General features: G+C 33.1%; 1 protein-coding gene across 1 annotated transcript in view; it reads right to left on the bottom strand.

Annotated features, from left to right (window-relative positions):
• Positions 1–5,004: 5,004 nt before the first annotated feature.
• LOC119828830 (homeobox protein Nkx-2.4-like) overlaps positions 5,005–17,569 on the bottom strand; it is a 40,154-nt gene continuing 27,589 nt past the window's right edge. Inside the window, exons 5-6 of the mRNA XM_038351115.1 lie at positions 8,303–8,389; positions 5,005–5,926 (exon numbers count right to left, since the gene is read on the bottom strand). Coding sequence (XP_038207043.1) covers positions 5,687–5,926; positions 8,303–8,389 — 327 coding nt within the window. The 3' untranslated portion in view covers positions 5,005–5,686. The remainder of the gene's footprint in view (positions 5,927–8,302; positions 8,390–17,569) is intronic.

The raw sequence follows: 17,569 nt of genomic DNA, 5'->3' as shown, positions 1-17,569 counted from the left end.
TGACATCATGCCTATCAAATATGCAGCTATAATGTTTTAGAATTAAGATTTGTCTCCACTTCCAAATAAAACAAACATTAAAAAAAACAGTTTTTCAAACTTTAAAGGCACACATTGTTAGTAAGACGTTATTGGCTTCTCGATAGATAAAAAATTGTTCAAAATGGAAACTCTATAATACCTACTACGATTTGCTTTAAAACATTAAGATTTACAAGTATAATAAATGTAAGAAAAATCCTTAAACCTAATCATGTTTTGATAATTTTTCCAATTCAATCCCACTTATGTTCTGAAGGCTGATCCTACAAATTATAAATGTGAAAGTTTGTAAGGATGTGTGTATGTTTGTTGCTTTTTCACGCAACAACAACTGAACCGATAACAATAAAATTTGCAACTTTTTATCCCGATATTCCTATGGGATACGGACTTAAATGTTAACCTGTTTGTGATTCAATAACGTCCCAATGGCTAAATGGATGTCCATGAAATTTAGCACAAACGTAGATTTCAGGTTGGAAAATGTGAGAAAAACCCTTTTTTGAGAAACGGCTTCTAATAAGAAAAGAAATCTATTTATTTGGCAAAAGTATTTAATTCTTCATTAAATAAAATATTTAAAAAAATCTTCTTCTTTATATAATTTAAATTTTGTACTTAAGTAATTATACACCTAGTATAACATGCATTTTTCAAATCGGACCGGTACTTCCTTAGATCAGCGTGTACAAACAAACTGCAGCTTTATTAGTATAGAAAATAATACCAAGGCTATATTTATTTAAATTATATAAAAACGTCCAAAGCCTAACCGGAGATAAAAACATCGGCAAGTAAATGCATAAAACATTAAACAGAAATGCTTTCCCGGCAATTACAATTTACCCAACCCCACCGTCTTAACCCCATGAATGGGAAATCTTACCCTGTATTCATGGCAACCCCCGAACAATGCTGACAAATTTGTTTACTGCCTCACCCCTTGCGAGGTTTATTTATGACTTCCTATGAAAATAACAGGAATTGAGGTCTATTACGCAGAGTATCGTGTATAGGGAAAATCTTTAGTATATCCTTATTTATATACGAATATTAAGATTTCAAAATGCTTGTAAAATATTTTTTTGGAAATAAATAGCTGTATAAAAAAGCAGTGGTGGCTCAGTGGTGAGATGCTCGAAATAAATTGATTTTTCAATTTATCTGCACATGTGAATAACATCACTGCTTAAAACGGTGAAGGGAGACATCGTGAGGAAACCGGCATATCCAAGAATCAAAAGTTCCACGACATGTGACATCTGCCAACCCGTACTTGGCCAGCGTGGTGGATTATGGCCTCATAAGAGGCCTGTGTCCCAGCTGTGGGAACATGTATGGGCTGATGATGATGATGATATGTATCTGAATTTAACTTTTATTCTTTTTAATAACTTTCATGATTCTTCGTTCTTAATTCGGTTTTATATATTTTCGTTTTTTTTTTCATTTCCTTACTCGATAACACGGTTTGAACGTGATTGATTTGTGTTTGATATGAAATTGTGGTCATTTGTTAATTGGTCCCATATCAGAATCTCTATAATGTGGTACCTCGCCAATCTCTGCCCAGAAACGTGGGTGCTTTCGTAGAAAATAATTATTTTGACAGAAAACTCCCGTTCCCTTTATTAACTTACTAGATGCGCCCCGCAGTTTTACTCGCGTAAATCCGTATCCCGTAGGAATATCTGGATAAAAAGTTGCGTATGTGTTATTCGAGTTGTCCAGCTATCTACGTACCAAATTTCATTGCAATCGGTTCAGTAGTTTTTGCATGAAAGAGTAACAAACATACACACATCCTCACAAACTTTCGCATTTATAATATGTAAGAAGTATGTTTTCTTCTGGGGCATGTAGCATCTGTGGGGAGTGTACAACTGGATACTAGTTTAAATCTAATTAATAAAATATTCAAATCGATTCTAACAGTTTGATAATTTCACAAGGAAGGCAAGATCCCTTCCAAAAGCAGAAAGTGCAGAAAGAAAAAAAATTTTTAATTATTTTTTACCCCGAAGCGTTTTATCCATGGAAAACTTAAACATCTCAACACTCGCCATAAAATGCCGTTTATACTTTTATATTATTTATCTTAATATCTCCAAAGCTAAGAAACAGTCGAAGTTGAAGATATAAAAATATTAAAAGCACAGCAGCCCCATGCAACTATGTCTGCTCTCAAAGAAAAATTTTATCATCTGCAACATTATAATCACGGCTTCACTCCTATTATTGGAGCTTATATTGATATTATGTAGCCTTCTCGATAGATAAACAATCAAAAATTATGTTGCTGAAAAAAACGCGTTTAACCAAACAAACTCTTCGGCTGTATAAAAAGTTATAGAATTGATTAAATATTTCCAAGAGAAATACATCCTCTGAATCGTAGTACCTACACTAGCTGTGGGTATCTATACTTTAAATTTTTTTTTTAATTATAGTATCTGTGATAATTAGAAGTAATAACCATGGATATAATGATATCTACATTTATAATTGCATCGAAAAAACAAGAGATTAACTAATAGCTACGAAAAATTCAATATTTTTCGTAGCTATTAGTTACAACAAAAACTTTTAACCTCATAACGCAACTCCTAAACTATATAGTAACTTAATGAGTAAAGTTACATCAATGACTTTGTAAAACAATTAGATAAATACACAACATTTTGTCGTTAATCATTTCCATTCATTTAGTATTGTTTTAGTGGAACGCCTTTAGTTTACATAGTCCTTTTGTACTTACAAATTGAACTAAATATATAATATAAATTTAACTAATTAAATAAATATTTATGAGATTAAAAATACTATATGTATTTATAATTATATTACCTTTTTTAATAAAACTTCTTTTAACTTGACTCCTGACAGACAATAAAAAAACGCATACTGACGTTTTCTTCTTTTTCCATAGAATTTTCCAGAACTTTCAAATTTCGAATTCGCTATGGAATTTTCGAGATTCATCAGGGACATGGTGTTGAGTGGTCTATCGTCGATCGATGCGAAACTGCGCCGAACCGGCCCTTGCTTAGTTATCATAAGCTTTTAATTGTGAGATGTACAGCTTCACACAAACGTGGTGTTTTATTTTCCTACCCACTGTTTGACGTTACAAAAAAATTGTAATGTGAAATGGAACTTTTGGACTATTTGTTTTCTATTTGTTACATTATCTACAAATTATATATTTTCATGTATAAATAATTCTTGGAATAATGATTTCGCAGATAATTAGATCAAGTTATGTTCTTTCTTAAAAATAAACTGTTTAAACCTCTATGCGTAAATAGATGTCATTCATTACATGTAGACTTCTTTCACATTTAAATTGTAAGTAGGATCTGCCTCTGGCCTCAATTGGAAGAGAAAATTTTTATTTCTGTCAAGTTATAAAATTGAAAGTATAAGATAACATAAAAGGAAAATTATATTTTACCATAAACAAATCCTTCTATCGAGCTAAATTACACGAAAATGCAATTACATCGCTCAAGTGACGCAAATTGTAACACGAGATATATGAGACACGTAGCTTACTGAAGAGGCCAATAGTTTTCAATTTCACCTCCCTCACCTGTCCCTCTGAGTTAATCCACCATTTTATTAGCCTGCCCTCTCTAATACCGCGCACGTGCAGAATTCCCTACCTTTGTTCTATCGAAATTGCAACTCGCATTTGAAACAATCCAAGTGCCGAGCGCATCTCTTCCATTTTCAACTTTATCACCAGTCAAAAGATTTCAAATTGCGGCACACAGAACGTTGGACTTGGACTTTTTCCGCGCGCGCTCCGCCATGTTATTATTTCGTTTTGGCGGGCCGTGACTGACGTATAGTATAACAAAGGCGATGTTGCCATGCGGAATAAACTGTTATACGTTATGAGAGATTATAGGGTAATCTGGGAATATTGAAGACAATAAAATGAGCTTACAAGGTTGAGAGGGGCTTGCACAAAGGTAAACGTTTAACGATGAATTACCTCCCTTCAAACAAAAGGGAATCAATCAGTTTTTTTTTTGTTACCTCGGTCCTTGTTTGTTTCAAATCTTCAATCTTATATAGATAAATGAAAAAAAAACACATTTAAAACTCGTAAATTTTTATTAATTTTTATAAATCGAAATTCATTACACCTTTTGTCGTTATAATTACAAATTCCTTTTTATTATTAATTCTATTATTTATAATAATTATTGTAATCGTAATAACGTATCTATAACCTAGCTAAATAATTACATCGGTCTAAATGTGGAAAATATAAATTAAGTTACAAAACGTTACTTAAGAAACTTAATAAAGTTTAGCTTATTGCTATGTTTTAATATTTTGGTTTAGGACTTTCCCAAACCCTATGGTGATAGGTACAAACGTTTTAAATTTCCCTACTTTATTTACAATTTAAAATAAATAAGAAAAAAAAATTAAGTACACAGTCGACGACGTCTTTTACGAGATGAAAATATTTTAAGACCAACTTGTGCTCTAAGATTAACCCTCAAGGAAGAAAAATACGAAAGAAAAACAGATTCTACGCTATGATATTTATGGTAAAATAAAAGATAGCTGTAAGACAGGAATTTTGGAGTAGATATAAAAGAAAACAACCAAATTATCATAAGTTAAACATAAGGCTACATTTAGCAAATATCTTTAATTGTAATTTATTGCTCATAGTCTGTTATAATTACGAAATCTAATCTAACAAAATCAACACTAAACATTTATTAAAAGATTGGTTCGTTGTTTAAAATTTTACTCTATGATCTAACGATTAAATGCAACTATTGGACGTACCGGTTTAAAACAAACAAAAAATTATTCATATAAATTATTTATTTCTCACAAATAAATATCTCGATAATATATTATGATATGAGAATGATTAAAATATAAGGAAAGTTGAAAAAATAACCCGTGTTGTGTATTATGATGATATTTTCAATCCGTTTGCAGTTGAAACTCACAATGTCAAAGTATCAGAAATGTCATATTTTCAACTTTTCTCATTTCTGATAGTGAAATATGTATTAGAATTGTACGTATGACATAATCTTAAACAAGATGTTAAAATATTGATCTATCAATAATGTTAGCTACGTATTTACACAAATCTATCTACACACGCACAAAACACTGACCGTAAATCATAAATTATACTATTCACACAACAATTAACTACCTTGTTATTTACAATTGCTGAAAATCTGATATCGCAAGCTGCAGTATTTCCATAGCTACGTATACTGTTAATATGGGTTGAAAACAAACGATCTATTACAGTAAAGGAATCGGGAAATTAAAGTTTTACGTCAAATCCTTAATTGTGCTTATCTATTAGTATTTACAAATACCCTCCTCCGGATACGTTAGTATCGATAAGGTTTCACTTTTGTAAGTCCACATAATGTCCACTATTTCTATCACTCACTCTGGGTCGCTATCCCGACGCTTTACCAGTGACAATGTTCCTAAAAGAGACAGATCGCAACGAATCCCAAAACGAAATTGGAATCTTACAGAACGGGAGATTTAGGCAACCGTCACAGACAACTGATCATGGGCGCATCTAATCAAAGTACATCTCTTCCTTGAACATTGTCTCATGGTAAAGCTGTGGGAATTTCTACCAGGCCCTGCCTTGGAGGGGTAGGTAGCCGGAGCATTGCTGCTGGTAGGCGGTGGGCTGGCGGTAGGAGGACACCAGGGGGTTGCTGCAGGCGGCCTGCGAGGGCTGCGGCGCGGAGTAACCGGAGGTCGGCGTGGCGCAGTGACTGTGCGCGGGAGAGGAGGACTCGCCCGAGCCGCAAGGTTTCCCGTCCTTCACCAGGACGGGCACGGCCACCCGCCGCGGTGATGATGATGACTGTTGGAAATTATTGTGTTTTTATCATCGCTATCATAAATGACTGATTTGTTTCAGTTATACAACCGCATTTATAATAACTAATGCAGCTTAATTTACTTAAAACGCTTATACTTAAAAAAAATCATAGATTCAAATTTGGAATTTTTGTAATTTATTGACTGTGCTTTTCAGCATCACAGGAAATAAACAAATCTTCAGCATAATTTATGTTTTATTTTCTCATTTACACTGAGTAGTCATGAAAATAACAATTATGTTTATTCATTTGTCTAACGACGGCCCAATTCAATCTTCACGTATTATGCGAGATATTAGGATACAAAACAATAAAGACAGTACACTAATACGTAGGTACAACAAAAGATCGCTCTCAAAACAAAACCAAACCTAGCTGTAGATAATAATATAAATATAAAATTAATTCACTCGAAGCGAAGGCTTAAAATGAAGGGCTGTCGTCATTAAAATTATACAACAAAATTGTCGAGAGCCGCCCACTGGTGTTAACAATCAAAAAGTCGATCGGAGTTCCCCGCTCGCGCAAATTGAGGCAATCGTCGGAGGTTGGCAGCACCGGCACGTGCCGCTGGGGTGGTAACGCGCTTTCATTTGATTGCAAATATAATTATTTTTGTTAGGATCGGTTTTTAATAATGATTATTTTATTTGATGTAGTTTAGCTTAGCAATAATACATTTCTATTTATCAACTTTGTAATTAATAATAAAAAATTCTATGTTTTGATAAAGTGTTATGGCTAAATCATATTTGTTCATACAAAAATATTTATTAGGTATATAACGATGATGTTTTTTTTTTTATCGGACGTGTGGTTTCGGGTTTTTTAAATTACTTAGTACGCATACCCTTATATTATCTGCATCAGTATTATTAAAAAAATGTTGTAATCATTACATACTATAAGACAAGTCGCTTCTCGCTGTTTGTATGTCTGTTCGTATGTATGCTTAGGTCTCTAAACTTACGGAACGGATTTTCATGCGAATTTTTTACTATACTATGTAATGTGGACAATCAAGTAAGAATGAAACTAACCAGGTGACAATAATAAATTCATGAATAAGTAATTAAATAATGTGTTGGAGAAGTTTTTAAAAACGCAATAGAAGTTTCTGTAAACGTTTTTATAAGAATTAAATAGCACGCATATACGCATCCGAAGTCGTGAAAAATAAGTACATATTCGATAATCATTAGGTACAAAGTTTTATAGTCTACGAAAAGCAACCGGTGATAATCCAGTAATGACTAATATCCGATTAATTCTTAGTCACAATTGTTAACAGAAATCTTCAAATATAACCGATATTACAAATTATGGCTAGAGACTCGTCTGATCTCAATCTTTTATGTCAGCAACATTAAAATGTACCTGGTCATAAGGGTTCGCCCTTTTCGCTTAAGCGCGCCTAATTACCGCCAAATATTGAAATTCAAATCTGACGTAAGTACACAGTTCGATTCGCAGGGTTGCCAGCACAGGTGCGGGTCCCGCATCCCAGGGGAGATCGCAATCAAGAGGCCAACCTAACGCTGACTACACGATTTTATCGTCACTTTAAATATTCATTATTCAATACCTGAATAATAAAGGGTGCTTTGTGTACCGTTCGAGATGCGTTAGAATGTAAAATGACTTGGGAGTTATGGGACCCGTATCTTGAATAAGACCTATTTCTGTTTGACATACGTTTATAATGAGTTCACATGTATTGATTTTAAATATCCTTTAAGTAAGTGGTTTAATGGAATGCCTTGTATAAGATTTGTTAACACTACTTCACGTCGTACGGATATTAAGTACGAATATTAAGATCAGTACGGCATTGCGATTTTATAAAATACTAGGCGTTCGGCCCGGCTCCGCACGGATATCAGGATTCTTGTTTTATCCCAAGGGAGCATTTAATCGGGATAAAAAGTATCCTATCATCCAAGTCAGCTTCTGTACACCAAATTTCAACAAAATCCGTTCAGCGGTTTCAGCGTAATAGACGGACAAACATCCAAACAAAGAAATTTTCACATTAATAATATAAGTGTGATTTAAACATTAAATTTTTATTATTTTCAAGATCCTATACAATACATATAATATGTAATTTAAAATAATAGCAGTAACTAATAACAGAAGCACATAATCTTATATTATAAATTTTTCATCTAAACTTTCTGCAATCGTTATTCTGTAAAGATATCCAGTGATTAACTGATTCATAGAAAATAGTAAATAGTTAAAATTCTTAACATTTTCGCATTTTGAACAATCAATACAGATCTGATACACGTTCCACTGAAATTAATTGATAAATAAGTTAATAATCATAATAAAAAATAATCATAAAAACTAACCTGATTGTGCTGGTTTTGTTCCGCCATGGCCTTCTCTTTCGCCTGTCTCTTACATTTATAACGATGATTTTGAAACCATATTTTGACCTGTAACAAAAGATGAATTAGAGTTGCAGTACTCGAGTTGCGGTGCGTGAAATATAAAAAAAATATAATGAAAAGTATTTCTCTTAATAAGATGTATATTATGATGAAAGGTCTAACCTCTAAGGGTTATTCAGAGACATATATAATTCATTACACGACGCAGGGGCATAGGTTTTCTTATTCTTTTCTGGATCTTTATAAAGCAGAAGTGGATGAAAGCGTTTTAATTTTTAAGAAAGCTCTCTATTGAGAGCTAAAAATTCTATAGATCTTGAAGTAAAATAATCTAGAATTTAAGAAGTAGGAGGAGATAATTTATTATTTATTTCAATTATCTTGTAATATTTAATGTGATCGCTATACAATTCGTAATTGAAAAGCTTCCAAAATCTATTCATTTATTGTTAACCTAATAAAAGTTAATTTTTAATATTAAGGTGCGTAGTGTGTTCCACTGTCTTAAAAAAGTAGCAACACATTAAGATTTGAAATCGGACAAGTTGCCGTAATTTAAAACGTGACAGACGCGTTAACTCCATCTCCATTTGGCGAATGTCAACACGAGCCTCTGGCCGCGTCTGACCTCTGAAATTAGCGCTAGTGCACGCTACAGCACAGTCAACACTCTACCTTAATGACGAAAGAATAAACAGCCCATGTTTGTCCCAAGCGGGCAGCCTTTGTCTACGCGCACTCGAAACGCAGCAAAATATACTTTATTTATTATTTATACAAGTTTCCTCTGTTTATTCTTTGGAATGGATGTGTGCCGTATGCGATCATTCCGTTACAAATCCGCCATTTCGCCCGATAGATCCGTTATGAAAATATATTTGTTGCTACTTCAAAAAATTCGATATTATTTGTTTATGTTGGCAGAGAGTGGACCTGTTAACTGTGGGAATGTTGGCAGCAATGACGTGCGTTTTTGTCTATGCCGTGTTTCTCTAGTTATTTATGACTTCGCTAGGTGGGAGAGAGTTAATGAACGGGTCCCGTCGGCGGGCGTCGCTTATTGCACTCCGCCGAGGCTTGGACGCTCTCTAGTCAAGTACTTTCTTTTCAATCTTCTTGTGCATAATGCTCCGTGTTTCTTTCTACGCACTCTTCATCCAAGAGCGCCATTCAATTATTTGTTTTGCTTCTAAATGACTGTTGTTTCGATGCGACATTTTTGACGAGTCCGAGAATTTATCTAATGTTTCGCGATTTACACCCACTTGAGATTTAGTCATTACATTTTCTATGATCACATTTAGATTTTGAGGAACATTTAACAAAACACATATTTTTCTACAAAATCTTTTTTTGATTCGACTTAAGTTCACTTAAAAATAATAGGGTAAATTAAGATGAGATGTGGCCACCCAAAACGCTGTCATTCTAACATGACAATTAAATTTTGGCGCCATTATTGAAAAGCCATAGATTTTCAATATACTCATTTGTATATTTATGCAAAGGGCATAGAGTTTATAATCACATGTTGTATTTTCGTAAACATGCGTAGGTGTTCCGTTCCTGCGAACGATGACTTGCAGTAATGAAGCCACAATTATTATAATAAAGATGCTCTCATATTTGTTTAGCTCTTCATTTGTTGCAGAGATTTTCGAGTTTATTTTTTGTTCCCTAACGTGTTATTTATGTTGACAGATGACGTGGAAGCGGAATAATTAAGTTATCTGATGTTATGTGGAAATTTAAACGTATGCATTCATAAAAAACGTCATAAATAAAACGAAACAATTTTTTTTCATCAATAATATTTCAAAAAACCTATGTTTTGTGCTGTAAAATATGAATATCTCAGTATATTGAAGTTAAATTTCATATAGGCGATACAATTTGATTATATTGCAGAAGTAGGCATCTATCTAGAGACAACAATTAGGTAATAAACGATGTAATAAAAATCATGTATCATCATCAAATAATGAAATCTTTGTAGAAACTGCTCATAACACAAAATATTGTCATTTTAATTTACAAATGTTTGTTGACAAATTCGAAATATTAGTTTTCCTAATGAAGCTTCTACCTACCTATCTATTTAGATAAGAAGAACGTAAATCAAATTTGGAATTATAATAACTCGCAGAAGGAACGTACACAGAGTGAAGACATTATTTGTGAATGTAAAATGATTTGGCGCTTTGTAATCTGACAACTGATTTGTGACGCGTGATTAGAGAGAGAATTAAAGGAGATATTGTGCTCGACGTTAAATAAACAGACTGTCAAACGATCAATACCTTTCATTTAATCTGTACTTATGTAAATACACGACCGATACATCGACTTTCGACCTTGCTACCTCGTAATAGACGCCATGGTGCGAACGTGACGGAATGCGACATTGTAGAATATTGTTTTTACAGTTGTGTTGCCATTTATTGGTTATATTTTGTATTTCCAGGTGAACCAGTATAATACGAATCTATATTACAATATGCGGATTAGATAATCTTTACATCGATATAAAAACTTCCTCTTGCGGCCAGATATTTCAAAAAATAAAAAAATGAAGTAAATTTTGAAACACCACGGTTTTATTTCTAGAATAGTCCATTTTGATTCTCTATATTCAAATTCAAATTCAGATCCCTTCACCATATCAAGCGTGGATGGCGATGTATAACAGACACATGAGTAACGTTCCCAAAATTATGTAACAATTACAATGTACATTGAACAAGCCGTCCTCCTGGATTCGCTCGCTGTGCATAATATAATATAGTCCATAGCACTGAAGGATCGCGTACTTACATATCTATTATTTTGGAATAGGTCAAGTAGTTCCTGAGATTAGCGCGTTCAAACACACAAACTCTTGAGCTTTACATTATTAGTTTAAACTGTGTCTTTTTTAGTGTACCAACCTCAATAATTTTCTTTTGCCCTTACAATTTTAATTTATTGAAATTGATATCAGGTATCTATTTGTAGTTGACTCGAATATAATGTTTCCTTATTAAAAATTAACCCGAGAATAACCAATACTATGATCTATGTATAGCTAAGGGAAGCACTAAATTTCTCTCCGCTATTGCTTAATAGCACATGCCAAGTGGTTCACTTAAGATCACAACATCTGCTACCATACGACATTTTTGAAAAAAAAAAAACCAAAAATTTATTGAATTAACGAAAATTATTATAAACTTATTTGTAGTACTTCTTCTATGTTATGTATAAATTTTACTTATTATTTATAAGTGATTTGATTGGGACTTTTTCTTGTTTCAAGTGTATTTATTTCAAAATCAAGAGCTGGCGCTGGGCGTAGAGACGCTTGCGTCTGCCGGGTCTACGCCGACGGAGAGGGTCTGCCTCTGAATTCTAACAATACCTACGCAATAATCATCTGTGCTCTATCTATAGTCTATGGGCAACACCCAACACGCCCCCGCCGCTCCCTCGCGTGTCAAGCGTGAAACAAGTAAGTACATATAACAAATTTAATATTAACCTAACTGATTGGGACGATCTAAACGATATTATAACATTTTTAAATAATGTTTGTTCACGGCAGCGCGGCGTGGGGAGGATTGTTTGAGTTTGAATATGATTAGAGAATAACAAACGTTAATTTATTAGTCACTAGCTTTCCGCCTGCGGTTTTACCCGCGTAATGAAAGACCATCGTAATGGGATGTTTCACCGCGGTAAAAAGCAGCCTTCACTATTTTGCCTTCTCGCTACATCAAGACACAACAATTATCCCATAAAATCGCTTCGTTGAGACGTGAAGGAGAAACAAACAAACAAATAAAGATCACACATTTACCTAACAAGGATATAAGTTTTTTTTATCAACTTTAGAAATTAAAGACTTTTAAACGGATTTTAAACACGATATGTGCATTATATTATTAACCCGTCGTTTCGAACACTTTACAGCGAGCTTCAAAGTCTTATTTCTAAATGTTAATACTCGCGTAAAATCAAACAAGAAAATACTATTTATCAACTTTGCTTATTAACAGAATATTTTGTTAAGATTGTAGTATGTTAATTGTAGAACAACACTCGTGGTAATAATCAATATTCTATATTGATGAAGATATTAAGCAACCAAATTACCAACGTACTACAAAACAATGGCTTCGAAAATCGATTTCTTATTACTTGTATGTTTTTTCTAGTTGCGTAATATCTAAGATCATTAAAGACGACAATACCCCATATAATTATTAATGCATCTTTGAAATTTTTTTTACAGCCGTTTCATAAATCTAAAAGAAAACCGCTATTTATAATCTTTGTAATACTATTGAAAACGCATTCAGCTAATATTGTGTAATAACCGCAAAACCATAGCAATTCTTAACCACGAATCGGTAGATAAGTATATTCTCTATGAATAGGATAAATATCTATTATCTAAAGCATAATGCACCTGAGTTATTGTACGCAGGTTCTATTGTGAAACTGCAATAAGTCTTTGCGTATCTCATAGATGTTAAATGGGCAAATTTCATGTAATTTACTATATTTATTATTACCTAAACTAGAAACATCTTACGATTTTTATAATCTGAATGAAAAAAACGGAAGCAGATCTACCTTCAATTTGAATTATTTTATTTTTTATTGTGTTATTGCATATTTTAAGAGAATGGTCAAGTCAAATAGAATTTACTTTATTAAGTACTTTACCTTTCACCATAGTATAGCTATTGTAAGTTATCCAAAGTGGAAAAGTACCTACTAAAGGCTTATCTATTTATTTATGGTAGCGAGTATAAACAAATAGAACGAACAAGCGCGGGAACATGAAAATTTAAAAACAAAACATATCAGCCTTCTATATTTAAATCCACATTGACATGTTGATTGCATGAATGAATGCGTTCGTTTGAAAAAAAAAGCATGATACCATAAACAATTTTACTTTTTATAGAAGTAGGCAGATGATTTGCGGGCAGCCTTTGGCAGGAAGTTTATTGAAATCTCACGGGGATTAAAAAAAATGAAGTGGAATTATTGGGAAATTATAGGGCTATTATGAGATGAGCCGAAAGGCTTTGTTGAATGGCAGATTTAAAGGTAATTATTACGCTTGCTGTCAATACCTGTTGTGGCGAGATTGCGGTCACAATTTGATGGATATTGAATTTTTTTTTTTTTTTTTTGTTAATCTTCTTTACTATATCGAATGATTTTTGTGTTAAGATAAATTTTATAGAGAGCACTTAGGTTTGATGTCTATTTTAATGACCGAAAAAGGAATTGAGAAAAAATAAATAGAAAAATTCACCATTTACTTTGTTACATTTGATTTTTATGTTACTTTTATAGTTTATGTAAGATTTCCCTTAAAAAGTCAAAGAAAATCTTAAAGTTACATAAAGTTAGATTTGGTTGAAGTTTGATAATATAATGATATATTCGGTGACATGTAGAGCTAGGGGTCTAGAAGTGAGTCGTGAGTGCGTATTTTGTATTACATGGAAAATCATCATCATCATCATCAATTGACGATGAAAAACATGGGTAGCGCTGCATTTTACGAATAAAATATATTATAAAATTAATCATTAATAGCAAAGAACACCTATGCATTCCAACTTGCATTATTAAACATGATTATTATTATATTCTACGAATATTAGTACGTACATATATCGCAAATGCAAACGGAATATACAGAGAATGTTCTCACAATACGTAAGTCTATATAGCTCGTGTACAGCTACGCTGAAATAGAAACACGATTCGCAATAAACGACTGTGCGGACCGCATCGTATTTGAGGAGCAAACACGGGGCAGCACTGTTATTTAACTTAAGTAAATTTCGATGTTCCCGACTCCCTCCCCTCCCCCTTGTTGACTCCTGGGAGTTCTATTTCGCGTTTTGATTTATCCCTTTTAAGATAATTGTTGGTTTTCGGTTTAATTTTGTTAGAGTTTATTGTAATGAAAATGATGAAAGAATACCAGATCATATGTAGGTATTTAAATTTGTGAATTACAAATATTAATAAAAAAAACAATCATGATAAGGAATAAGTCACGACAACGATATCTATAGATATATTATGTCATCGATATATTGTTTTACTTGAGCGGTTATTCAACACCGTTATCTAATATTTTTTACGATGCGTTAAAAAAAACGTTAGACAAAGACCTCCATCGCGGATATTGTCTCTAGTCCCTCCCATTGTCTATGGTCACGAATATAGTCTGTGCCGGATGCGACGCATGCGGGCGTAATGGCGGGAATGAAATAATGGTAGCAAGTTGAAAGTTGAAACAATGATGAGCTGTCAGATTGCTGTTCATTCAACCGAATGGATACTTGGCCGTCGAGTGTATAAATATAGCATTAGGGCACCCTACGCGATGCGCGCCTTTTTTGCTCAACCCACTGTATGTATTTTATAACAATATATAAAAACTTTTTGCACAAGCTTTTCACTCTTTTATTGGATGGCAGAAAAAGTTTATTATTTACGTCCCATAAAAAATAACATGATTTTATAGTTGATATAGAAAAATGTCAGTGATTTTCCGTTTAATTAAATACTGTGACCTCCATTTTGTGCTAGTTGTTAAGATAGAACATAATATTTAAAGTGTAACTGTTAACCAACTCCAGGTTTTAAGTAGTATTAAACCAATGCTCTGAACCTATTTAATGACAGAAGCTTAAACAGCACACACACATACACACGCATACACACACAACTCCTTGTCAATTTGTTTAATAATCACTCTTTTTTTCTAATTGCAAATAAATAGGCTACACCAATAATTCGAATATAGATGAAGAGACAATAAATACTCCTAGATGTCAGATGTCTAGAAATTAAAAAAAATCTAGAATTTTTCGCAATATTAATATAGAAAATTATGTTGATTAAGTATGTATAGCACACCCCTTTTTAAATATGATTCAATATTGCCAGAACATATTTGTAAATGCTTCTTAAGTACACGTAATTAAATAACATCACGTTTGTATGTTCAGGCTATCATCTACTCTTCTTTTTATTTTCGTATGGAATAACAATCGATATTATTTTTATAACCAAACAAAGATGGCGTGGTGTATCTTGTATACAATTTTTTTTTTCATAAAATCTAAAGAAAAATTCTATTGCAATGCTGGATAGTTAGCGAATGGCATCGCTACGCTAAAGCGAAAGACGCGAATTCAAGTCTTGCCTTCCGATGAATCCTGTTAGGTAACCATCATCTTTCAATATCTATATAATATAATCAAATAAAGTCTTCGCAATGCGTCGACTGCAAAAAAATACTCGTTTATTACATGCCTTCTGTACAAAGAAAACGAAACACTATGATAACGATTCCTTCTTACCAATATAGTTTTCTTTTTGCGCCACAAATTGCCCAACGACCAGCCAATCTCGTTCAATAAAACGAAACATTTGCTATGTTCGTTATTTTTTATTTCCGTTTGTTAACAAGGCTTAAAGACATACTCGACGTTTAATTATCCTTTATGGTGAATAAATATCGCCATCTTTTTTACTGGAATACTTTAACTCGATCTAGGTTTAGTAATTGGAAACACAGACAAAGGATAAATAGCTTACAATTGTGGTACATAGTAATCTATTGTAATAAAGTTAATAAATTAATAGGATTAAAGAGAAATTTTAGACGACAAAACATTCTAATTTCATTTCATTTAAAACGAAACATTCCATTTTATATTTTCTTTATGTAACCATAGGCAAGGTAACCGCCAGTAATGTAAATCAAATTTGGAAAGTGAAAACTAATTTCCGATTCTAAATCCAAAATATTAATTTAATACAGTCATGAGGTCGGGTCCGGCATAAATGTTTCTGACAGATTGGAAGGGTTGCCGTCTGACCGTTACTATTGAGCTAATTTATGTCAACACAAATTATGCAATGAGGGCAATGATTTGCTGTTATGTTGGCAATTTTGATTCCTTTTTTAAATAATTAGATGATAAAATGTTGGTTTTGTATCGTATTGATTATTGTGTTTTAATTAATCTTCAAATAATATGCGTAGTTTTCTTAATACTGGATTTTATAATGCATGTAAATTTGTTTTTTTTTTCGCTCTAAAAGTTCACCTATAATAATTTTAAATAAAAAAACCGAACCACCAAATTGTCAGAACTCAACCAAATTTAATTGACACACGAGAGGCCCCAGTTTTTAAAAAAATTTACAAAAACGGTTCACCTAAATAGTTATGAATCTTTTTTGAAGTCAGTTGAAAATACTTAATTTTATTTTATAAATAATGCAAAATCATATATAGATGTGATTGTAACTCGACCAGGATGTTATATGCACAATAAATACATATAATTAAATTGATGCAGGTTGGTCACCGATACAACCTGTCGCCTAATCACCGTGTGAACTAATTAACTTCCACAAAGCGTTATAATTACATCACCCTGCCGCCGTTGTCTAACTTTACCGTTTGACATTTGACGTTTGTTTTGGCGCGTATTCTAATCGTAAATGGTGTTGACACCCTCAAAATGGAGATTATTCATGGATGTTTGCGGCCTTTGTTGGGGTAGCGCGGCGTTTATGAAATTTATATTGACACGGCCGAGATTATCGGGTCTTTGTTATGAAGGATTTGAATTTCGGTCGCGCGATGTGGGAAAGCGGGCCGCGTGCCGGTGACAGATATTAATAACAGCTACCGCGCGTTTTGGACGAAGGTTGTGAAACTAAGTTTTGCTCGATAAATAATACATTATTTCCCACTATTTGTAGCTGCGGATTATATTGATTAAATTTGAGGTAAATAACGCGCCAAATTTTAATTCGCTACCATTTTTATGAAGGTCATTTTTGTTAAGTAACATTACATCATATGAGCATTACGTTTTATAACGAAACAGTACAAGCTGCAAAAAATACTTAAATAAACAAGGGATTCAAGTACCGAATTTGTCGAAACACTTAATCGATTTTATAAGTGTGTCGTTGAAATGCCCTTTACACTGTTCCGCGCACAACAAACATCACATCTCAACTCGCAGAGGCTTCAAAGGAATGTGTTCACTAATTTGAAGACACCACTCGAAAATTTTCAGACAAGGAAAAATATCAGAATCAAAGCAACCCCAGATTTCGTGTTGTAAGCGATGCGTGAACAAGATGCCAACGTAACGAGCTAACCTGAACGCATCTTATGTGTTG

Source organism: Zerene cesonia, chromosome 8 (genome assembly GCF_012273895.1).
Source record: "Zerene cesonia ecotype Mississippi chromosome 8, Zerene_cesonia_1.1, whole genome shotgun sequence".
Classification (NCBI taxonomy): domain Eukaryota; kingdom Metazoa; phylum Arthropoda; class Insecta; order Lepidoptera; family Pieridae; genus Zerene; species Zerene cesonia.
Note: the sequence above shows the minus strand (reverse complement) of the source record. Positions and strands in the feature narration are given on the sequence as shown.